The sequence below is a fragment of the Ornithorhynchus anatinus genome, chromosome 7, assembly GCF_004115215.2.
Source record: "Ornithorhynchus anatinus isolate Pmale09 chromosome 7, mOrnAna1.pri.v4, whole genome shotgun sequence".
In the NCBI taxonomy this organism is placed as follows: domain Eukaryota; kingdom Metazoa; phylum Chordata; class Mammalia; order Monotremata; family Ornithorhynchidae; genus Ornithorhynchus; species Ornithorhynchus anatinus.
This window is the reverse complement of record NC_041734.1, coordinates 48,345,333-48,370,444: the sequence shown is the minus strand read 5'-3', so window position 1 is coordinate 48,370,444 and position 25,112 is coordinate 48,345,333. Positions and strand designations below refer to the sequence as shown.

Below are 25,112 nucleotides of genomic sequence, written 5' to 3'. Positions count from 1 at the left end.
CACTGTACTAAGTGCTTGGAATGTACACTTTTCATAAAAGGTGAGTTTTACACTTCCCAATCACTGAGGGGAAACAGCATTGTCTAGTGGATAGAGCAAGGGCCTGGGTGTTAGAAGGACATAGGTTCTAATCCTAGCTCTGCCATTAGGCAAGTTACTTCACTTCTCTGTGACTCAGTTACCTCATCTGTAAAGTGACTTGAACAAAGTCAGACAGTTTATCAGTGACAGAGCTGGGATTGGAACCCACGACCTCTGACTTCCAAGCCCATGCTCTTTCCACTAAGCCACGCTGCTTCTCTATTAAATGCTATCAATACTATTTTGACAGTGTATATTCTTTACATTCTTCCATGATTATCTTTGGAAACCACTCTAGCAGAGGTCAAAAGGATCACCCATGTGTACTCTCAAAACCCACCGCCCCCACCATCTCCCCAGTCCTGCAATTTTGCTGATGGCAGAAGAGAGGAAGAGATGGCAGAAGAGAGGAGGGTAGTCTACAGAGAAGCAGTGTCGCTCAGTGGAAAGAGCACGGGCTTCAGAGTCAGAGGTCATGGGTTCAAATCCTGGTTCAGCCGCTTGTCAGCTGTGTGACTTTGGGCAAGTCACTTAACTTCTCTGTGCCTCAATAACCTCATCTGTAAAATGGGGATCAAGACTGGGAGCCCCACGTGGGACAACCTGATCACCTTGTATCTTCCCCAACACTTAGAACAATGCTTTGCCATAATTAGAATTAACAAATGCCATAATTATTATTATTATTAGTCTACGGTAATAACTGAGCATCTAAGGGAATCAAATCCTATTTCCTCACCATATTTTCAATCAATCAGTTGTATTTATTGAGAGAAGCAGCATGGCCTCGTGGCAAGGGCACAGGCTGTGGGAGTCAGAAGACAAGAGTTCTAATCCCTGCTTTTCCACTTGACTGCTTTGTGATCTTGGGTAAGTCACTAAACTTCTCTGTGCCTCAGTTACCTCTTCTGTAGAATGGGGATGAAGACTGTCAGCCCCATGTGAGACAGGGTCTGTGTCCAACCTAATTACCTTTTATCTACCTTAGCTCCTAGAACAGTGCTTGGTACTTAGTAAGTGCTTAACAGATGTCATTGTATTGGGCACTTACTGTGTGCAGAGCACTCTACTAAGCACTAGGGAAGGGTCTTGTCTTTTGCTGTCAAATCGTCTCCAACAATAGCGACGCCATGGGCACATCTCTCCCAGAATGCCCCAACTCCATCTGCAATCATTCTGGTAGAGTAGCCGTAGAGCTTTCTTGGTAAAAATATGGAAGTGGTTTACCATTGCCTCCTTCCAAGCAGTGAACTTGAGTATCCACTCTTGACTCTCTCCCTTGCCAATATAGGTATATATCAGAGTTGGGAGAGGCATTCCCTGCCCACAATGAGCTTCCCTAAACTTAATGGCTCTCTCTCCTCTGCACCAAACACAATTGCACCAAAACCCTTCTTTGGTTCCCAGTGTCTACCTTACTACTTCATGGTCATTTCTAATTTAAAAAATAATTTATAGCTATCCCCCCCCAAAAAAATTCAGTTCATCGATCCCTACAAGATTTCAGAACCTGTGGCGTTCTAGGACCAAAAGGAATACGTGGTCACTATCATGAAGATCTTCCTTCACCTAAATCAATCTTTCTAGAGAGATTTAGCAACTGGTGATTATTGTTAATGTGACTGCTCTACTTAAATCTGCTGATTCCTTGGACTGTGGGAATTAATGTACAATATAATTGTTCAAACAGTAAAAGAAAAGCAGTATCTAAACCGCATATAATGAAGGAGATTATAACAACATTGTAATTAAAACAGTTGGTCTTTCTTGCCTACATATTGTGAAATCTTCCTGTCTCCAAATAGTCAAAAGGAGGACCAAAAATGCTGCTCAAATATTTGCAGCATCACCTAAAGCATAAGGAATGCTCATTATCTATTCCAAAAATGTTTCACACAACCAGATTTCACATTAAAAATGGATTTCCTTAATTTCAAATTGAGAAAAGGGAAAGCAGTAAACATAAAAATCTTCAGTATAATTACAAAATATCCCTTTAATGTTCTGAAATCTAACTACCTTATAATGTTAATGACTAAGATTTGCATATTCATCATAGCCTTCATTCATGATATTGCTATGGAACCTGCCATATCAACCCCAAAGCAACTTCAGTCTCTACTGAAAAGCCCATGCTGAAAAAGTACAATAGTTTTCCAGTTTCAGAGTACCCCTTGTCTGCAGAGGATGGAAGATGAAGAATGACTTTACTGCCAGAAAATGAAAAATGAAGCTAAGGGAAAATTGCTGAAGCAAGACCTGCCAATTCCCTGCCTTCTTTTCCCCCACTCACCTTCCTTGTAGCAGAATTGGGTGGGACACTACCTCTGGCATTCTCAAAGGGTCCCCTTGACTTAACCAAGAGTTTCAGGGACATAGTTACAAAAGTACTTCTTTTGTTTGATCTGAAAAAACTCTATAACTGCAGTTTTTCATCTGATTGAAAAGACAGCCCATCACCCATTGTACACTGAGACCGCTAGTGCACCTCAATACAACAAAAGTCACTATTTCACAGAAGAATGAGTAATGCGCAATGTCTCCTATTACATTTTAGGTAGTGGGATTTTTTTTCTGTAAAGGAAAAAGAGATTCTGGAGCTCATTTTTCTAACAGTATTTGTTAAGCACTTACTATGTGCCAATGTACTAAATGTTAGGTATATACAAACTAATCAAATTGGACACGGTCCCTGTCACATATGGGGCTCGCTGTCTTACTCCCCATTTTATAGATGAGGAAATCAATCAATTAATCAATCATATTCACTGAGCTCTTGCTCTGTGCAGAGCACTGTACTTTGTGCTTGGGAGAGTACAATTCATTCATTCATTCAACAGTATTTATTGAGAGCGTACTGTGTACCAGTACTAAGAAGTATAATTCAGCAACAAATAGAGACAAGCCCTGCCCACAGTGGCCTCACAGTCTAGAAATGCAACAGTAAGCTTACAATCTAGGGGTAGGCACAGAGAAGATAAGTAACTTGTCCAAGGTCACACAGCAGACAAGTGGCAGAGCCAAGATTAGAACCTAGCACTTCTGAATCCCAAGCCCCGTGCTCTGTCCACTAAGCTAAGGTTAGTGGCTGGGGCTTCTGGGAACACAGCATTCAAAGCACTGTATGAGTAATAACAAAATACAAAAATGTTGAGAACTAATGAATAATCCTAACATTCAGAAAAGTCCAGCTATCAACCTTCTCAACCAACAAAACATACGTTATCTCATCTCTCCCTTGCTTTATGTTTTCATCCACTCTGTTACACAGCAGTTCAGCTTTCTCTGACAAATTTATTTCCTTTGGTTCTGGCTCCTCTCCTTATACTTTTTTTCATCTTTTTTTCCATCTTCTTTTGCTTTCTGTTTATGCTGTATCATGCTCAGAGTCTACTACAGTACTGTGCTTTTAACCTAATTATTATTACAATGGGCAAAACCTACTACTGTATTATTCCATCAGTTTAAGATTTCTGAATATGTTACTATTTCGATTGGTGATACATATTGGTACATGTGATATATATCGGTACATGTACCATGATCTTCTTTTCCTCTTCCTACTATCTACCAATAATTTGTGTCTGCCCACCTCTTCCATTAGAGTGTAAGCTTCTTGAAGGCAAAGATTTTGCCTTTTGCTGCTGTTCTTTAAGTGCTTAGTTCTGCAATGGCATTTTTTCTTATCTGGTAGCAGCAACTGTAAAATTAATTTGTTTGCTTGCTACTTTGAAATTGGTGAATACTAAATGTTAATAATTACTTGAGGACCCAAGCAAATTGATGGATCATAATCTTCTCTAGGAGAAAGTGTTCCCGTGACCAAGACCCCATTGCCCCATGCAGAGAATACCAAGTCCTGGAAGACACACAGCCTTGAGGATTATCGGAGACATGTCCTTTTCTGTGGGACAGAGGTCATCCAGACCAGGCCATCAGGACAGGGACCAGTGCGAGCTGTTGTGTTGCAAATAGGTAAGTAGATTTCTCTTCAGTTGAATTCAGCTGATTTCATTTGGGTTTCAGGGAAGGTGGTCTCACACTCTGAGCCCATGTGGCCTAGTGGAAAGAGCACAGGCCTTGGAATCGGAAGACCTGAGTTCTTATCCCAGCTCTGCCACTTGATTGGTCTGTGACTTTTCAATCATATTTGTTTAGCGCTTACTATGTGCCAGGCACTGTACTAAGCACTAGGGTAGAAACAAGAGAAACAAGATGTCAGGTTGGACACAGGCTGTGTCCCACATGGGGCTCCCAGTCTTAATCCCCATTTTACAGATGAGGTCACCTAGGCATAGAGAAGATAAGTGACTTGCCCAAGGTCACATAGCAGACAAATGGCGGAGCTGGGATTAGAACCAATGTCCTTAGACTCCCAGGCCCATGTTTTTTCCCTTAGGCGACGCTGCTTCTCTAAGTGACCTTGGACAAATCGTTTGACTTCTTTGTGCAGTTTCCTCATCCATAAACCTGATCTCCCCACTCCTTGGACCTGACCTGATTACTTGTACCTATGCAGTGAATAATACAGTGCTTGGCAAACAATAAGCTTTGAACAATTACCACTATTATTATCATCTGTGAAGCCAACTGGCATTTCCTCCAGACAGAACCGTCATGCTGTATATTACTCTTCATCATTCTATCTGTAACAAAGACTTCTTGTTGCTCTAGTGATAAATCAGTGAGCCAGAGTAGTTGGACCCCCAAGACGGGGTAGAAATCAGGTGTTGGGTTCAGGTTTCCTGGAGTTTTAAAGGTTAATGAAACTCAAATAGTAGTTTTTTCTCCAATTACCTCCACCCGACAGCTCTTCCTCATACCTTCCACCATCTCACGGGTCCAATGGGGAACTTTCAGGCCATTATTTGTTAAATTACTTTGGTGCTCTGCCCTAAATCCAGTCATTCTTTATTGTTATATTGTACTTTCCCAAGTGCTTAGTACAGTGCTCTGCATACAGTAAGTGCTTAATAAATACTGTTGAATGAATGAAAGAAGTCTAGATCACCAGCCGAGGGGAAGTAGCAAGGGGGTAGGAAACTCTCCACTGGATAACTTGGGGTAAAATTGGTTCATTTTAATATTCCCCATACAAATAGAACAGGTCTAACCTTTTCTAAATTTGACCACTCTTGTTTCTCATGTTTGACCCTCTAAAGAAATTCAAACTCCTCAGACCACAGCCCACTGAGCGAACCCCTCAGTGTCATGGTGAATGGCATAGCATGTCAGACTGAATTTGGTCAGGGAGGCCTACATCAGAGCACTATCAGAGCTTCCTTCAATGTGGTCACTGCATCTATTTCCTCAGCAAAACATGACAAGAATGGGCCTTTACATAGAGAGAATCCCCTAATTAATCCCTGACAGAAACCACTGACCGTCTAACAAGGACTAATCAGCAATGGGTTTGTGAGTGCAGCAGGCTCTGCCTTGCAGGCTTAGTTACCTGTGGAAGACTTCTAGACTGTAAGCTCTTTGTGGGCAGGAAAAGTGTTATCAACTCTACTATACTGTACTCCCCCAAGTGCTAAGTACAGTGCTCTGCACACAAAAAATGCTCAATAAATACCATTGATTGATGAAGACCATCCAAAGGAGGAGACATTGGTGACTTGAGTGAAGGCAGAGGAACAACTGGCTGCTTCGTCCTTAGGCTGCCTAAAACAGCCCTGCTAGGACACACTGGGAAGAGTTTTGAGGTGAACCTTGGGGGCATATATAGCTTGACTTTGCAGATCCTTCCCTAATAATGTTGGTATTTGTTAAGTGCTTATATGCGCAGAACACTGTTCTAAGCACTGGGGTAGATAGAGGGTAATAAGGTTTTCCCATGTGAGGCTCACAGTCTTCATCCCCATTTTACAGATAAGGTCACTGAGGCCCAGAGAAGTGAAGTGACTTGTCCACAGTCACACAGCTGACAAGTGGCAGAGCTGGAATTCGAACCCATGACCTCTGACTCCCAAGCCCGGGCTCTTTCCACTAAGCCATGCTGCTTCTCTAGCAAACAGGGCAACTCAAGCATATAACTGGTTATTATATACTCCTTCTTCCACTGGAAAAAGATGCTTTCCACAAGGAATTTATTTAGCCAAGTCTGCTTTCAGAAATACTTTAGTAGCAAATGATTTTTGGCATCAGTCTCAAAAAATCAACCAAGTTTTAGCATTTCGTGAGCACTTACTTTTGGCATTTCGTGAGCACTTACTATATGCAGAGAACTGTACTTTTAGTGCTTTGGAAAGCACAAAAGAGCAGAGTTGGTAGATGTGATCCCAGCCCACAGGGAGTTTACAGTCTATAGAGGAAGATACAACTCTGAAATAAATTATGGATGGGGAAATGGTAGAGTATAAAGATATTTATATAAGTTCTCTGGAGCTAGGGTGAATACCAAAATGTATGTCGCACTTCGTAGCCCGAGCATTTGAAGTGGGGGATATCAGGAATGAAGAGGTCAGAAGTTCTCCAGTTGACAAGAGTATCACATATAACTTTCACTGTAATAAAAACAGTTTATAAAACATTTCTGGGAGACAGACATTTCTGATTGATTCTGGTTTGTTATGCAGATTGCTCAAATGATTTCAACTGCCATCTACATTTTTTAAAAGGAATACTGTCATTAGGGAAAGCATTCAACCTGCAATTATTTTCATTTAGGTTTCAATACGGCCAAAGGTGACTTGGTGAGATCCATCCTTTATCCTCGACCCTTGAATTTTAAATTGTACAATGATGCCTTCAAATTCATCATTTTCCTGGCCTTCCTTGGTGTTGTTGGGTTTTTCTATGCCCTTGGAATATATATGTATAATAAAGTGAGTACTAGAGACAGAATCTATTTGCTAGCTTTTTGATAATGTCACATACGAACTCTCATAAACCTGATACTATACCAAATAGCACTGAACCTCATCAGTCCCCTGCCCTTCCTTTCCCTAATCTTTTTTTAAAAATAGAAAATGAATCCCTCCAAATTCAGTCCTCATTTCTGGCCCTCTGTTAGTCTCTTTCTCTGTTCCTGCTGCCCCACTTGACCAGTTTGCCCTCTCTGACCTCTCCCTTGTTCCCACCCCCATCCATTCTACCGTACTGATTATTTCCCTCACAATCTATCCTGTCTCCCAAGACTCGCTCAGTTGGGGAGTGGATATGGGGGTGGGGAGGAAAAGAATGGATGATTTTTTTTTTAAATGGTCAGAATGGAGGAGGGTAGGGGGTAAGCACAGAAGGGATGGCAGAGATATAAAGCCCCAGCACAGTTGTTAAGACCGGCTGTGACAGAGTCTTTCACAGTCTTTGGGAAATTTCATAATTGTGATTTCTACCTGCACTGATGAGCAAAGTAAAAATGAATCTTCAAAGGCAGTCCTAATCAGGCCTTGTGAGTAGAGTTCTCATTTCTCTCTTTTTCCTGATTGCTCTTGATTTCACCACTTCAATGCACGGTTTGTGTTCAGCTGCCTGTTGACAGTGGCCATTTGCTACTGTTTCTACAGGTGTCACCAAAGGAGACGGTGATCATGTCCCTGCTTCTTCTCACTGTCTCACTTCCTCCGGTGTTACCAGCTGCTTTGACGACAGGGATTTTTTATGCGCAGAAGAGACTGAAGAAAAGGAAAATTTTCTGCATCTCCCCACAGAGGATCAATATGTGTGGACAAATAAACCTTATTTGCTTTGACAAAGTATGACTTTTTTTGAGGGGATGCTTCTTTCCCTCTTCTGGTTTGGAAATTGGTCATATCTGCTGAAAAAATAGATTTTTTAAAAAATGGTGCTGCTAAGCATTTACAATGTGGTAGGCACTGTATTAAGAACTGGGATAGATAAAATCTAATCAGTCCATGTCCCACATGGGGCTCACGGTCTTAAAGCCTATTTTACAGATGAGGTAACTGAGGCACAGAAAAGCACAGTGACTTGCCCATGGTCACTCAGCAGAGAAGTAATGGAGCTGGGATTAGAACCCACATCCTCTGACTCCTAGGAGGCTAAGCTTCTTCTCTACTTGGGACCACTATGCTTTTCATCAGTAGTACATGTGTTTTCTGTTTGATGGCATGAAGTGAAAACTAAAGCTTGGGTTTCAAATAAGTCCATGAAATCCTTATTTCCAAACCCACATTTATTTCACAACCCCTCATTTAATATTATTTGCCAGTAGTGGTATTTTAAGGCACCAAATTAGAGATCTCTCCACCATATGTTATCTATAAATTTTATCACTGCAATAGACCTTTAAAGCTGATCTAGTACATTCCATTGCCTTAAAGTCTTACAGGAGAATGCCAAACAATTCATGTTTTTAGAATGCTGTCACCTAAAGATTTAATTAACCATGATCATTGAGACTGGACTAGAAAAAGAAATAACTTGACTCCATTCTTCTGTTTCATTTTTTTTTATTTCTGCTAACTGCAATTATAAACCCCTGTCCATCAACCACAACTATTATTTTATATTTTTAAAAAAGACTCAGAAGTGACAAAAATCATATTTTCACATTATTTTGGTTTGTAAAATATGACTATATTTGACCTATAGGTGTATTTACAGTAGGAAAAATCCCTAATAGACATTGGTATATGGCATTCATTAGACTAATCCTTACTTTTCTCCTATTAATTTACATAAGAATCTGGGCCTCTATTTTGAGTATTTCTGCATTATTTTCCCTTTTAACACTAAAGCAATTCAGTTTAAATTTTATTTCTGTCAGTTTATTATTTTTTCAGACATTTGATTTTCTAAAATGATTTTTTATGAAAACAAGGAAATGAAAAAAATGATTTGGGAGGAAAAGATTGATTCTATATTGGGATGGTAATTCCAATTTTGAAGAGCAACAATTCAAGTTGAAGTCTATAGACAATGAAGCTGCTTTTAAATTTCAGGAGGAAAAATAAAGACAGAAAGTCTTTTTGGTGGGAGGCAGAAGAACATTCTAAGTGAATGAGCAATTTGAAATAGGGGCTAATATTGCTTTAATCCTGAAACCTGTTATTTGATTTGGTCCTTGACTTGCATGCAGGCTAAAGTATGCTTTTGACCTGAACTACCCAACTGTTACACTGATGTTGATGATTTAAATATTCTTTTGTGTTATACTCAGAACAATATTTCCTCTAGATAAGGCTTAAGGCCAATAGTTTTTTTTTCCACTTCCACATACCTCACTTTTTTAAATGGCTTTTATTTTTTAAATAAAATGACCTCAACTGTAAATTTTTGCTTTTAGAAGTGTTTCTTTTCCTTTAGACTGGAACCCTAACAGAAGATGGACTGGATCTATGGGGAACTGTTCCTGCTGCGGACAACAGGTAGGATGCATGAGCTGAATATCAATCAATTGTATTTACTAAGTGCTTACTGTGCTCAAGACATTGTCCTAAACTCTTGGGAGAATACAACACAACAGACATATTCGCTGTGCACAACAAGCTTATAGTCTATAGGAAGAGAAAGACATTAACAAAAATAAATTATGGATGTGTTCATAAGGGCTGTGGGAAGGGGAGGGGGGTGGTGAATAAAGAGAGCAAGGAAGATCTCCTGCCACCTCTCAAAATCTACCTCCTTCACCTGTGCCTCCAAACCCCGTCCATTTACCCCTTATCAAAATATGTTCCCCTTCCTTCTTCTTTCCCTGATCTTCATCTTCCACTATTATGCTTAGTGCAGGGCTCTGCACACAGTAAATGCTCACTAACTACAACGGAATGAACTGAATGAATTATCTCCCATTTTTTTCCAATAGCTTCCAGGAAGTCCACCGCTTCACTTCGGGCAAGGTTCTCCCCTGGGGACCGCTGTGTGGTGCAATGGCCAGCTGCCACTCTCTGATCGTTCTGGAGGGGACAATCCAGGGAGACCCTCTGGACCTCAAAATGTTTGAGGGCACCAACTGGGTAAGGGTGGGATTTAATCACTATCCAGCTGAGGAAAACCTTTGGAAGAAGAATTTTCAAGGGGTTTCGAAAAAAGAGCAGTTGGACAACTTAACAATTAATCAGAGAGCAAATTCACTTGTCAGTTGTGTGACCTTGGGCAAGCAGCTTCACTTCTCTGTGCTTCAGTTACCTGATCTATAAAATGGGGATCAAGACTGTGAGCCCCACATGGGACAGGGACTGCGTCCAATCTGCTTTGCTAGTATTCACTCCAGTGCTAAGTACAGTCCCTGGCACATAGTAAGCACTAACAAATGCCATTATTACATTATGATTATGGAGAATGAGTTAGGCAGGAATTTTTCAGTGAGAAATGAGGGACCTTGTCTCCTAAAATGTCTAGTACTCTTGTGCTCTTGTCAGATGGAGAACTGATTGAAGGGAATTAAGTGATTCATCCAAGTAATTTATGATAGGCAGCAGCAGAAGCTGAAGTCATGGTTTTTGATGTTTCATTGTCTTAGAGCTTACTTATTTCCAAGGCCAGGCAAACCTTACAAAAGTGAAATGGCAAGTTGCACAGTGATTCAGTGAGTTCAGAGCTGCTTAGAGAATCAATCCCAGGTTATTCAGGCAAAAGGAGATTTCCCTCCCCCTCGCCCACTCCCACCTTTCCTCACACCCCCTGGTCGATCCAGGACCTTTTGGCTTTCCCAAAAAACTCTTACTTCACTTTAACAACAGAAACTATCCCTGCGTGGCACAGATTTTCTGGTCCAGTTCACTCATCCCAGCTGAGACTCTCAGCCCAAGGCCAGATTCCTGACTCTTGTGTTCTACTGAGACCCAATCTGAGAAGGAAACCGATTATGTGGGTTTTTATACAATAATATTTACTGAGCACTGTGTGTAGAGCACTGAACTAAGTGCTTGGCAGAGTACAATATAACAATAAACAGACACATTCCCTGCACACAATGAGCTTTCCACGATGGATGGGAGCAGTCTGCGCTGCAACACCCTGTTGGGTAAAATCCTTCAAAATGATCTGATAAGTGATTTATATCCGCTCATGAGCAATTATCTTCATAATTTAAATTACAAAATCACCTGGTCTTGCAACCAGGGAGTGGCACCCAGGAAGGAAGAGGTGGGACTTTCCTCCGGAGCTGATCTCCCATAGCAGGGCAGGAGGACGGAGCCTGTCTGGGGACGGGGAGTGGATGGGAAGACATGTGCCCTATGAGTCTTCTTCCCCGAGCTGACCCCAGGGGCAGGGGGATGGAGTCTCTGGTGTGTCATTTCGTTTAGAGGTGACCACACTGTCTTGGCTGCCACAGCTTCCCCAGACAAAGAGTAGGAGCAGAATGAAAAATCAAAGCGGCAGCCACCCTAGATCCTTGAGGAGTGGAGCTGAAAGGGCTACTGTGTGGGACGGGTGGAATTGCCAGACACTGCTGCTATGCCACGTCTGCATCACGATCGTCCCGATCCAGGCCACCACTGCCACCACAGAGAGGAGATGGAGGATAAACTGAAGTGGTTATTTCCCCGCCCCTCGGGAAGGACTGTACCCCGCGGGGGCATTACCCTCCATAACCCCTGGCCCCCGGGCCCACTGCCCGTCTGGGGGATATTGACCGTGACCCACCTGATTACTTTATTATCTACCCCTGCACTTAGTATAGTGTCTGGCCCATAGTAAACACTTCACAAATACTATTTAAAAAAAACAAACTATCAGTTCAACAGATACATTAGAATATGGTATCCAAACTACTGAGAAGGCTAAATATCGAACTTTTGGGAAAAAAAAAAAAAATAAAAAATAGGTTTGCTAACAACACTTCAACTCTCCCAAATTATGATTCTTCTCTAAAGGCACCGCATACGAGTTCTCTATTTTTACACAGGAAATGGAAGATTCCATCCTGGCTGACCATGAGATTGGAATACCAGCTTCAAGTATAATTATAAAACCGGGCTCAAGAGCCAGTCATGTAAGAGTTGCTCCATTGAAAGCATGAATTACTGGAATATCGTTATAAGATCGCAATCAATTTTCTTTGACTCTGGATGATTCACCAACTCTAAACCATTTTTGGTTTCGCTACCATTAATGACTATGTTAAGTGTTAAATAGATTTGATGTACAATACTGATGCTAAATTTAATAGTTTCTTTTTATATGCTACAAACACTGTTGTTGGTAGGAAAAGATTTTGAGGGGCAAAAAATTTATTCTAGTAAACAGTGCCTCCTTTTGGACTTTTTCCCAGGCTCCGGTAGAAGCAATCGCCATCTTGTGTCAATTTCCATTCTCTTCAAGCTTGCAGAGGATGTCAGTCATTACTCAGGAGATTGGGAAGCATCATTTTGAAGCATATATGAAAGGAGCACCAGAAATGGTGGCAAGATTTTGTAGACCGGAGACAGGTATCAGCATCCTCTTTTCTGGATTTTGGATTTCTGTAGGCCAAAACACCTTTCTGCAATCTTCTTTTCCCAACTTCCTCTCCCTCAAAACAAACACAACCTGAAGGATATTAATCAATCAATCATATTTTTTGAGCACTTACTGAGTGCAGAGATCTGTACTAAGCACATGGGAGGGTACAATATAATAATAATAATGTTGGTATTTGTTAAGCGCTTACTATTGCAGAGCACTGTTCTAAGCGCTGGGGTAGATACAGGGTAATCAGATTGCCCCACGTGAGGCTCACAGTCTTAATCCCCATTTTATAGATGAGGGAACTGAGGCACTGAGAAGTTAAGTGACTTGCCCACACTCACACAGCTGACATGGCAGAGCTGGGATTCGAACCCATGACCTCTGACTCCCAAGCACGGGCTCTTGCCACTGAGCCACGTGCAATATGATAGAGTTGGTAGACAGGCACCCTGCCCACAAAGAGCTTACAGTCTTTATATGCTACTCAACTAAGTTGTGGAAATTTCCCACCAACCCAGCAAGGACTTGAATATAGACGGAGCTCCACTCGTACAAGCCAGTAAGTAGGAAAGCTAAATAAACCAATTTTAACCCACAGTCCTTTCTCCCTCGAAATGAAACCACAAAACGTATGCACAGACCTCTTTAACCTGATCTCTCAGTTTCTTTTCTTCCCTCTCTGAATGAACCAGTATGCAGGCTTAAGCAAAGAAGCTCTGAACAAATGGCATTTTCCAAGAATTCTTACCTTATGCCCTAGTATTTAGCCAAGGAAAAACTATAACACATCACTGCTGGGGCCTTAGGTACTTCAAAGAGGTTGGGGAAGTTTCAGATGAAGGAGGAAGAAAACATATCAGTGACAGATCAAAAAATTATCAGAAGGATTAAATCGTGAATTGCCACTCGTGAGCCTTAAAAGCCTTCACAGTGACCTGTTATTCATCACTCTCCTGTTCATCTCAACAGTTCCCCAGAATTTCACAAAGATGTTGAAATTTTATACATTGCAAGGTTTCCGTGTCATTGCGCTGGCACATAAACCTCTGAAGATAAAGAACAGTTTGGAAGTGGATGGTTTAACCAGGTAAGGTGATATATAGCTGGAACATAGACCGTTTCTACCTCTTTATAGGTTATCTCTTCATCTTTGAAAATACTATACGTTACTCATTCTAATTCTCTTACTTACACACATACCATCATGTCATCTAGTGCATTGTGTTTTCAACAGATAGCTGGCCAGGCCAGAGAACATCACGAACAGATAATCACGTGAAATCATTTGGGAGTTGACCAATTAAGTTCTCATTCATGTTCTCCACATGGTTGAAAATTGTCTAAGTCTCCTACCATTATGACATTTTTATCCTTTCACTTTTTCATTTTTTCCCAGATTCTCTCTTTTGTTAATGACTTTGTTTTGTTTTCTGATCATGGCTACCCAGCTTTGAACGACTTATTGCCTCCTTTTTCACCTCACTCCTCTTTCTTAATCAATCAGTTGCATTTATTAAGCACTTCATGCAGAGCGCTGTACTATTCAGTGATTCAATCGATATTTATTAAGTACTTCATGCAGAGTACTGTACTAATTTATCAAGCAATGGTATTTATTGATTGCTTACCCCACACAGAGCACTGTACTAAGCATTTGAGAGAGTATAATGTAACGATAGACATGTTCTCTGCCCTCAAAGGATTTACAGTCTAGTGGGGGATACAGATGTAAAATACATACCAGGTAGGGGAAATGGGAGAGAATAGGACATGTACATAAAGACTGTGGAACTAAGGGTGGGGTGAATATCAAATGTTTGAGAGGTTCAGATCTGTGCACGTAATGCCTATCCAGTACTTAAGACAGACCAATACAATGGTAGATCCAATCCCTGACTTCAAGCAGCTAATTAACCATGTGTCTTTCACAGGTAGTAGCGAAACGCAGTGCTACGAGAAGACAGAAATAAGACTGCTATGAAATCGTGAAGGCTGAAACATCCAGGGTCTAATGCTATAGCTACCTAAGGCCTTGGTTTCTTAAAATTTGGATTTGGGTTCAACCAGTCCATCATTAACAGCGGTGGTATTTATTGAGTGCTCACTGTGTGCAGAATAGTGTAGTAAGAGCTTGGGAGAATTCAATACAATAGCAATCAATCACCATCATCAGTGGTATTTATTGAGTGCTTATTGCAGCTTGGGTATCATTTCTCCTTGACCCGTTTGGCAAATGGTACTTTGAAACAAGCACTGCCTCAGTGATGGTGAATTGCCTGTCTTCCTGGGCTTCACTGTTTTTGATACTGCCTTGCCAGGTGATGATACAGACAGCTCTTATGTGATGCTGATGAAATAACTCATCTTATCCCTTTATTCCCTGGCTTGTTCCCTTCTCCACCTGTCCAGTTCTTGTCCTTCTGACCCTGTGATACCCTGTTTCTAACTGGGCTACTGCCAGCAGAATCTGTCACATTTCCTGACACTGCTGCTCGTGAGTTTTGGTTGCTAGGTAACACTGACACATGCTGCCTTGACTGATTTCACCACCCTGCTGGGCCTAAAAAATACTCAATTTGCACGGCCGAGTGTGGTCTGCCATGACATAATTTAGTAGGAAAGTAAGCAGCTCAGCAGAGGAATTGAATTGAATGAAACCCACTTGTCTTGTTTCTATCCAAGTGGGTAATTGGTATTTTTTTCTAACGGGTGGGGATTTGGAGTTTTCAGTGATATGCTGGAACTCCAGTCATGGCTCACTGAAAACTGACCAAAGGGAATGGAGAAAAAGCAGAAACTAAGACTTACATTGAGTTCTTTAGGGATAAATAAAAAGAATAGATGCATTTTCAATGATTACTAGAGAGAAGCTATTTTAACTATCATGTTGAAATTGTCCTTAACTATTTTTTTATTTGGTTATTAGTCTCTTACAGAGATATGGGGCCATGATTATTATTAACTGAATGTCTTCTCTAAATAAAAAGTAAACAAAACCAATGATCTAGTCTGCAATACCAGATTCCTAAATGCAAAATGATTTGCCCCCTCTAGGCCATCAGTGGGGGTAAATTGGTCATTAATCAGGCTCAAGGGGGTAAATTAGCCATTTTGCCCCTTAAGGATCTATTTAGTTCAGTGCAAGTGCAAGGCTCCAAATGATTTCCTAGTAGTCCAAGAGAACGACTACCAAACCTTGGTAAGGTCCCAAACCAAAGAGAGAATCCAGATTGCTGTTTTGGTGATTTAACATTGATTATAGTAATGACAATGATAATAATAATAATTGTGATTTTTCTAATTACTTACTATGCTTCAGACACTGTACTAAGTGTTGGGGTGGATACAAGCAAATTGGGTTGGATACAGTCCCTGTTCCATATGGGGCTCACAGTCTTAATCCCCATTTTACAGATGAGGAAACTGAGGGCCAGAGAAGTGAAGTGACTTCTCAAGGACACACAGGAGATAAGTGGCAGAGCTGGGATTAGAACCTAGCTCTTCTGACTCCCAGGCCCATCTTCTATCTACTAGGACACTCTGCTTCTCAAAATAAAATCGATGATCTAGTCTAAAGTACCAAATTCCTAAATGCAAAATGATTTGGCCCCTCTAGGCCATCACCAGGGGTAAGTTGGCCATTAAGTAATGGGCTAGCTATGATCATTTATACAGTTTGCATAAATTAGGAGCTTGACACAAACTCATATTTCTACACCGACTACTGCTGTGCTCCTCATAACATCACTGTTGGCATCTGGAAGCCAGAGTCAGGTAAATGACCTGTCTCAGCTCACCTGGTCTCATCCAAGCAATCAAGCCACATATTGTGTCTATCAAATTGTTCACTAAGTCTCCGGCTGATTTACCGATTAGCTCGGAGATGAATAAATCACTTTAGCTTTAGACTTCAGTTTATCCATCTTTGAAATAGATCTAATGGGATAAAAGACAGGAAAATTTGATTGTTTCATAGTTGTAAAGAGTGAGAAGTAATGTTCAATTGCAAAGCACATCTAGTTTTATGATTGTTTCCCCAGTCTTCGAGTCACTCAACGGTATGCTATGAAATATGGCTACAGTTTTCCATACCCAATAAAGATTAAAAAGACTATAAATTGGAGCAGAAGGAGTCAGATTAGCAAAATATAAATGTTCTAAAGGTAGATATAGTTGGCATGTATTCGAAGAAAACATCACTGACAGTGAAACTCACCCATGAGTGTGTGTGCGGTTGCAAAGTGTGAGTGTGTGGCTGTGTGTGTGTATATATATATTTATTTATATTGATGCCTGTTTACTTGTTTTGATGTCTGTCTCCCCTCTTCTAGACTGTGAGCCCGTTGTGGGCAGGGATTGTCTCTGTTGCTGAATTGTACTTTCCAAGCGCTTAGTACAGCGCTCTGCACACGGTGAGCACTCAATAAATACAATTGAATGAATGCATAAATGCAAAGGTCAATGGTGATTCCACAGCACTAGGCACATTGGGCACACAAAAGGTGTTATCCCTTGTTGAGTTGTGCTTAATATTTGCAACACCAGTCCCTCTTTATCACTGCAATTTTCTCTTTTGCCTCCTCATCTCTCTGTCCACATGAAGATTTTATCAACAAGAGCCACTTTTCTTGATGGCAGTGTGTCACACTGGTCTATCCTTAGCAACTGATGCCCAGCTTTCAGCTGGGATGCAGCACTCCAAGAGGCAAATGCCGCTTCTGCTCACCTTGCTTTCTGTTTCCCAATTTCGGGTCTCCATTCAGCAGCAGCTGTTTGAGAACTCTGTTCCTGCATTTTTCTCTCACATCCCACCCAGCCTGTTAAGGTAAGCTTAGTTTTGATGCTAAGAGTCTATGTTCCAGAACTTAAGTATCAGTGAGCTTCTCTTGTCTTATGATGTTGAATCTGGACTGTAAATGAACACTGGTGGAACTGCTTAAGCAGCTAGATATGGTGCTTGTATGTGGTCTCGGTCTTACAGTTATCAAGAGAAGCGGTGTGGCCAAGTGGAAAGAGCGTGGGCCTGGAAGTTGGAGGACCTGGGTTCTAATTCCCACTGTGCCACTTGTCTGCTGTGTGACTTTGGGAAAGTCACTTAATTTCTCTTTGTCTCTGTTTCCGCATCTGCACAATGGGGATTAAATGCTTAGATGTGAGCCCCCTGTGGGATCTGATTAACGTCTATCTACTCCAGTGTTTAGAATAGTGCTAGGCACATAGTAGCGCTTAAAAATATTATTATTATTAAGAAGGCTGGACAACACTTCAGCTCTTTAAAATTTTGGTCTGGAACCTGATTACACACTGCCTCCAACACTGTGACAGTTTCCCAAAGAATGAACTGGCCTTTCTATTTCTTTATCTATCACTGCAATTCTAAACACACAGATTGTTGAATAATCGAAGGACTTACTTAAGGATGTTAAGGAACTCTCCCTGGAGAGTGTTTAAAAAATGATAGGTTGCACCTATCTGTTTGGCATGGCTTGGTGACGTTCATAGAAAGATGGAGGCGATGCCCTAGAGACAACAGGATGTCCCTTCCATCCCTAGAATTCTATGAAAAAAATGTTAAATCTATGACTTATGAACTAAGGTCAGGGTGCAGTGCCTCAATTTTACACCTCCAGGTGAGGTGGTTCGTTTTGTTAAAGCTAAAGCACGTATGTACCCTCCCTGACACTTGGTACAGTGCTCTGCACAGAGTAAGTGCTCAATCAATACACTGAGTTCCAGTGTAAACTCTAGATTGTAAACTCGTCATGGGCAGGGAATGTGTCTGTTTATTGTTGTACTGTACTCTCCCAAGCGCTTACTACAGTGCTCTGCACACAGTAAGCACTCGATAAATGGGATTGAATGAATGAATGATTGAACCATCCTGGGGGCAATACTGCAAGGCCGCTGACCAGCTTAGAAACCCCCTCTGGCTTTGTCTGAGCTCGGAGGTGAGGATAGAAAGCTGTACTTTCAACTCTCATCTGCTTCTTTGGTGGCCAAAGTTGGGGTTTGAATGTGAAACATGAGGTGCAGTCTGTAATTTGTCCTAGGTCAGGTTCCGCGATGTATAAACTGACACACTGTCACCTCTCCCACTGACCAAAATGTTTCCTACACTGGAGACCTATATGGAAAGCATGTGGAATCCATGTTAATTAGTGCTGTTGTCTTTATTTTAAGGGAGCAAGTGGAATCAGATTTACTATTCCTAGGCTTTCTGGTCATGGAGAATCGCTTGAAAAAAGAGACCAAGCCAGTCTTGCAAGAACTCAGTCGTGCTCGGATACGGACAGTTATGATCACAGGTATCTAAAGGGGTCCTAATTCTGTCTTATTATGTCCAGAATGCTTAATTTCTATTGTAATTAGTAACAGGACAATGACTGAATTGACTGGCACAAAAAGAAAGAAGCACATGTATTTTGATGAAGCTTTTCAGTACACTAAGACAAATTTTTTTCTGAAAAGATACACTGTTCTTGGCTGGCATCTAGGATCCTGCCTCAAAAGGAATATTAGCTCCATTACGAGGGAACCAAGTGGAGACATGAATGCTGTGGGGGCTTCAAGTTTATTTACTTCCATACTTAGTTTGTATTATAAGAGGTGTCAGGGCTCAAGTGAGGACCAACATTACAATTCAGGTATCTAAAGTGAAATGGTAAATCTATATTTGCCAGGGTTATGACCCATCTAATCTTGGTTTTTAATCCCAGCACCATCACTTGCCTGCTGTGTGATTTTAAGCAGTTCACGTAAATTCTCTGCTTTGGCTTCTGAATCTTTAAAGTAGGTATTCAATATCTGTTTTTCTTCCTACTTATAGGGTAAGCGTATCTGGGACAGGTACTCTCTCTGTCTTGATTATCTTGTACCTACTCAAGTGTTTTGTATGGGTATTTGGCACATAGTAAGTACAGAGAAGCAGCGTGGCTCAGTGGAAAGAGCACGGGCTTTGGAGTCAGGGCTCATGAGTTCGAATCCCAGCTCTGCCACTTGTCGGCTGTGTGACTGTGGGCAAGTCACCTAACTTCTCTGTGCCTCAGTTCCCTCATCTGTAAAATGGGGATTAAGACTGTGAGCCCCACGTGGGACAACCTGATTCCCCTATGTCTACCCCAGCGCTTAGAACAGTGTTCGGCACATAGTAAGTGCTTAACAAATACCAACATTACTTCAATACCAAAATTAGGAACAGGAAAGGCACAGCCTCACTTCTTTGCTTGGCTGTCCCAAGATGAAGACTTCTCAGGGTGAGCCACGTGTGTGTGCATTCATACGCGCAGGTGAACATGGGTGTAGCTAGGTCTCTCTCCTTTCCCCACCTCTTCCTGTTCTCCATGCCCAGGACATTGAACTCCTTTCTCTCTGCTAAGGACCTGAAGAATCCAACGCTCTACACATGCCCCTTCTTCTTTCCCTTCTCCCCTTCTATAACAATAATAATTGTAGTATTTTTTAAGTGCTCATTGTTTGGCGGGCACTGTACGAAGCTCTGGGGTGGATACAAGCAAATTGTATTGGACACAGTCCCTGTCCCATGTGGGGCTCAAAGTCTCAATCCCCATTTTACGGATGATGTAAGAGGCACAGAGAAGTGAAGTGACTTGTCCAAGGTCACACAGCAGAGAAGTAGTGGAGCCGGGATTAGAACCTACGACCTTGACTCCCAGGCCCGTGGCCTATCCATTAAGCTATGCTGAATCTAAGCTCAACCTAAAACCAGACCTGATATCCAGGAATCAGACTCCTCCACTGGACATGTTTAGTTGCTAACAGCAAGTTTGAGGTTCAATGTAACTTTCGCTCTTTGCCTTTTGTTGGTTCTGAAAACCTGAATTTGTGTGGCATCTGAAATCCTGATTTCCATTTTCTATTCTAATGTATCTCCTCACTTGTTACTTTTACCCCATGGGCTTCTTCTTCAGTATTTACTCTTGCTCCATGTGACACAGGTGATAGGGAGGACTGAATAGAGACCAGTCTGCAGTGGCTCAGGTCCCATCTCTCAAGGCTGCAGTCTGAGATAGGAGACAAACTCCACTCCCAGCTCTCCTCCCTGAAACTGAAGAAATTGGCTCAAGGGCAGGAGGAAACAAGGGGAGTCTTCCTTTATCCTTAGCCAGAAGAAGTGGGCCTCCCTGGAAGTCTTGGAAAGAGGTGCAGTAACCCCAGTGGTGGGAGGCAGACTTCCAGATAAATCAGGAACCTCCAGCTTGCAGCATCCTAAGGAGCAAGGGGAACCCCTTGGCTCCCTTGCTCCACTGAGAAACATATCTAAGTCCCCCAGCTTGATGTGAAATAAGCATGACTTGAGGAACACTGCATTAAAATAGCTTCAGGCATGTTTGGAAAATCACATCTCCTGTCTGCAGCATCCTCTGTCAGAAGAGGGATGTGGTCCTTGCCACAGAGATGGTCATAATTCCATACACAACATGACTAAGCTCATTGTAGCCAGGGAATGTGTTTGTGACATTGTTATAATATAGCCTAGTGGATAGAACACTATCCTGGAAGTCAGATGGTCATGGGTTCTAATCCCAGCTCTGCCACTTGTCTGCTGTGGGTCCCTGGCAAGTCACTTCACTTTTCTGGGCATGAGTTACCTCATCTGTATAATGGGAATGAAGACTGTGAGCCCCATGTGGGACAGGGACAGTGTCCAACCAGATTTGCTTGCATCCACTCCAGCACTAAGTACTTGGTACTTAAGAGAAGCAGCATGGCTTAGTGGAAAGCGCATAGGCTTGGGAGTCAGAGGACATGGGTTCTAATCACGGCTCGCCACTTGTCTGCTGTGTAACCTTGGGCGAGCTACTTCAATTCCTTGTGCCTCAGTCACCTCATGTGTAAAATGGGGATTAAGACTGTGAGCCCCATGTGGGACAACATGATTACCTTGTATCTACCCCAGTGCTTAGAACAGTACTTGGCACGTGGTGAGCACATAACAAATACCATTATTATGATGATTATTATTTTGCTCTGCCTGGCACAGTCAGCTCTTAATGCTACAATTATTATTATTATTATTTGGTTAGTTCAGTGCTCTGCACACAGTAAGCACTCAATAAATATGATTGACTGGCTGAATGACATTTATTCAATTCAATTGTATTTATTGAGCGCTTACTGTGTGGAGAGCACTGAACTAAGCACTTGAAAGAGTACAATACAACAAGAAACAGAAACATTCCCTGCCCTCAATGAGTTTACAGTCTAGAGGATTCCCCTGTCTGCCACTCCTCTGTTTTTCTCCAGAAAATAAGCCATGGTTCTTTGATTTGTGTTTGGGAGGATCTAGGGTACACAATCCCAGAACCTGACTGTGATTGAGTTCACACCATGTTAGCATTGATGAATGAATCTGCGATAAGCTTGGCTCCATGGGGAAACTGCCATAGGTGAAAATGCCTGGTCTTCCACATTTTAAGCCTATCCACTCCCTCCTGCCAGCTCTCACCTTAACAGCCGGAAGGAGACAAGCCCATGCGTAGCCATCTCCACACTGGGGAAGTCAGAAAGTTGCCCTCTAGCCAAAACTATTAGCCACCTCTGATTTAAAGCCAATATGGTCACGATGGAATTAGGAAATGAGTGAGTATTGCATAATTCCGGGAATTTAGATGATCTGGGGCTGAGTGGTTCCCAGCGGTCTATGATGTTATTTTTCAAGTGTACAAAGCAGATCTATTTTTCATGAATCAGCATATGCCAAACTAATAGCAACATATTTTTGCACTAGACATACAAAATAAAGATCGTCTATGTATTATCCAGGTGACAACCTTCAGACAGCCATTACTGTTGCAAAAAATTCTGAAATGATTCCTAAGGGTAATAAAATTATCCTGGTTGAAGCAAAGGAACCAGAAGAATTCATTCCTGCATCCATTACCTGGAAGCTCATCGAAAACAACGATAACAGCCCCGGAGACCACGTAAGCAATCTTGAGAAAGTCTCCAAAACAATATGTTCATTAAGCCATTTTTTTACATCTCTTCTGCCTACTATTATTTCAAGGGTTGAGTTGAGTGCTTTGGGCAACATACATTAGCCAGTCTCTCAGAAAGCTCTCTAGATGACATGGTACTTATAAGCTTCCTATAAGCTTAGAAGAAAGTAAGTTGGGGGGGGGGGAGTGTGTCCCCAGGAAAGACAGAATTGGATTTGGTATGGACAACATCAATAATAACAATGATAATAATAATAATGTGTGGTGTTTATTAAGTGCTTACTATGTGTCAAACACTGTTATAAGCCCTGGGGATGACGCAGGATAATCGGGTTGGAAATAGTCCATGTCCCACACAGAGCTCACAATCTATATGTTTTCTTCAGCAAACTACTAGTTCTACTAGAAGATGAAGAATTGTCTTTAAACCAGAGCTATCAAGAGGAATACACTGACATATGCTGTTTTATAAATTGACTTTTCCATCATAATATGAAGCATTATAATATGAAGTGCAATACCGCGCTAAGGAATACCATGATATGAAGAACATGTCTTACCTCATCAGCTTGATTTTGGAGCAGTACAGTAGATTCTAGGAGGACAATTTAGTGGCTTGAAAAAAAAAATCAGGAGAGCATTTCTTAGGCTCCCTGAAGCAATTTATTTGAACCTAGCAGAATCTAATCTACCCAGCAGATTAATCAAATTCTGTAGTTTCCTCAGGGTAAAGATTTTGTGAAGTACTCTGTTAGCGAGACCACGCTACATATCATTTTGAGAAACCCTAATGGTCTTGCTTAATTATAGTAGGCTATCAAATTATACTCTATAGGCATATCCATTTACTTAATATTTTGCCCTCTACTAATTATTGCATAATATAAACTGTACATCTACATAATAAGCAGGCATATATTAAGACTCGGGGTAGACATAATGCTTCTTTGATTTTAGGAAATGTACATTAATATCACAGAAGATTCTCATTCTGGAGGTGGAAGTGACGATTACCATTTTGCAATGAGTGGCAAATCATACCAGGTGATTTCCCAGCATTTCAGCAGCCTACTCCCACAGGTAAGTGCAAGAAAACTTGTCATAGGTTACAGCTTGATCACCGAGTTAGTGGCTTTTAGCCTGGTGAAGGACTCCAACTGGATGATCCCAAAGGGTAAAAATGCCTCACAAGATGCAGAACAGTGTCTAGATTGGCACCTCCATTTCCAGCCCGAATAACTTATTACATAGCACTCCCAGATTGAAACCAGTAACCTCAGAACCTGGCACACAATGCAACCTCAGGTCTGTCCTATCCCTGTGCACTCTGCAAAGTTTAACGGTGAGGGCTCCAGGTAAGGTCAGATAATTTGTGCGGTTTAAACCCATTTCAGATTGATGATCATGCCAATAATAGAAGGTAGCATCTGGCATCACTCTCTTGAATTTTTATATTTGGGTTTGTTGGGGCTGGGAATCATTCAGAACACAATCATTGTACAACAGTTAATCTAGTTATGGAAAACTATAAAAAAAAGTCTCGCTAGATTTTCACCAGAGTTTAATGGGGTTGGGAGGGCTGAGAGGTGGACTGCTGAGAACTGCTGTGTTTCTAAGACTGAGTGCTAATATCGTAATAACTTCTCCTCATTTATTTCCTCATTTGTAAAACGGGGGTTCAATTCCTACTCCCCCTCTCCCTTAGACTGTGAGCCCCAAGTAGGACCAGAACTATATCCAATCAGCATATATTGCATTTACCCTAGCTTTCAGTACAGTGCTTGGCACACAGTAAGCACTTAAATTTGACAAGTATGATTATAATTACTATTGCTGGAATGTAGTATCTTCCAGGGTGTGGTGCCTGTCAGAACAGTTTAGAGGGAAGATCATTCTACACTTTCTGCTAGTGATTACTGGATTGACAAGATCTCTTTATCCCAGAGAGGTGATCTAGAAATACGGAATAATATCAACGATGCAGAATGACATTAAGTAATGGAAATCTTGCCCAATGAATGAAATATTCACGGAATTTTAATTTTCCCTCATAGCATTTGATGTAACACAATCTAGTGATGCATAAAGAGAGAGAAATGGGGATCTTCTCTGAGAAAGTCTTCACTTAAGCCTGGATGTTGTTGCGTTTTTCTTTTCAGATACTGGTGAATGGGACCATTTTTGCTAGAATGTCTCCAGGGCAGAAATCAAGCCTTGTGGAAGAATTCCAAAAATTAAAGTAGGTCCCTTTACAGAATAGTGATTGTGTGAAAATGGCTTCTTTATGCAATTGATCAACTGTATTTACTGAGTGCTTACTCTGTGCAGAGCACTGTACTAAGCACTTAGGAGATTTTAACATACTAGTACTGGTAGATATGTTCTAACTATATCTACACCTGTCTCCCCCTTTAGAGTGTAAGATCCTTAACTCTGCCCTCTCCTCCGCCAGGCAAAGCTTCTTCTCCTCCCTCATCGACACCCATGCCCGTCACCCCCACCGATTGTTCCGGACCTTTAACTCTCTCCTTAGGCCCCCTGTTCCTCCCCCTCCCCCATCTCTCACCCCCAATGATCTGGCCACCTATTTCCTCACGAAAATCAACACGATCAGGTCTGAGCTCCTCAAAGTCACCCCTCTGCCTCTCCCCTCCCCCCCACTGACCCTCTCCCCTACTTTCCCATCCTTCCCTGCAGTATCCTCAGAGGAGATCT

The 25,112-nt window shown here is 41.6% G+C and overlaps 1 protein-coding gene across 1 annotated transcript in view; it reads left to right on the top strand.

Moving 5' to 3' along the window:
- ATP13A5 (ATPase 13A5) overlaps positions 1-25,112 on the top strand; it is an 85,434-nt gene that overhangs the window by 24,882 nt on the left and 35,440 nt on the right. The window contains exons 10-21 of the mRNA XM_029069488.2: positions 3,886-4,056; positions 6,751-6,908; positions 7,590-7,778; positions 9,352-9,413; positions 9,851-10,001; positions 11,897-11,983; positions 12,263-12,419; positions 13,408-13,525; positions 18,619-18,743; positions 22,222-22,382; positions 23,355-23,477; positions 24,557-24,636. Coding sequence (XP_028925321.1) covers positions 3,886-4,056; positions 6,751-6,908; positions 7,590-7,778; positions 9,352-9,413; positions 9,851-10,001; positions 11,897-11,983; positions 12,263-12,419; positions 13,408-13,525; positions 18,619-18,743; positions 22,222-22,382; positions 23,355-23,477; positions 24,557-24,636 — 1,582 coding nt within the window. The remainder of the gene's footprint in view (positions 1-3,885; positions 4,057-6,750; positions 6,909-7,589; positions 7,779-9,351; positions 9,414-9,850; positions 10,002-11,896; positions 11,984-12,262; positions 12,420-13,407; positions 13,526-18,618; positions 18,744-22,221; positions 22,383-23,354; positions 23,478-24,556; positions 24,637-25,112) is intronic.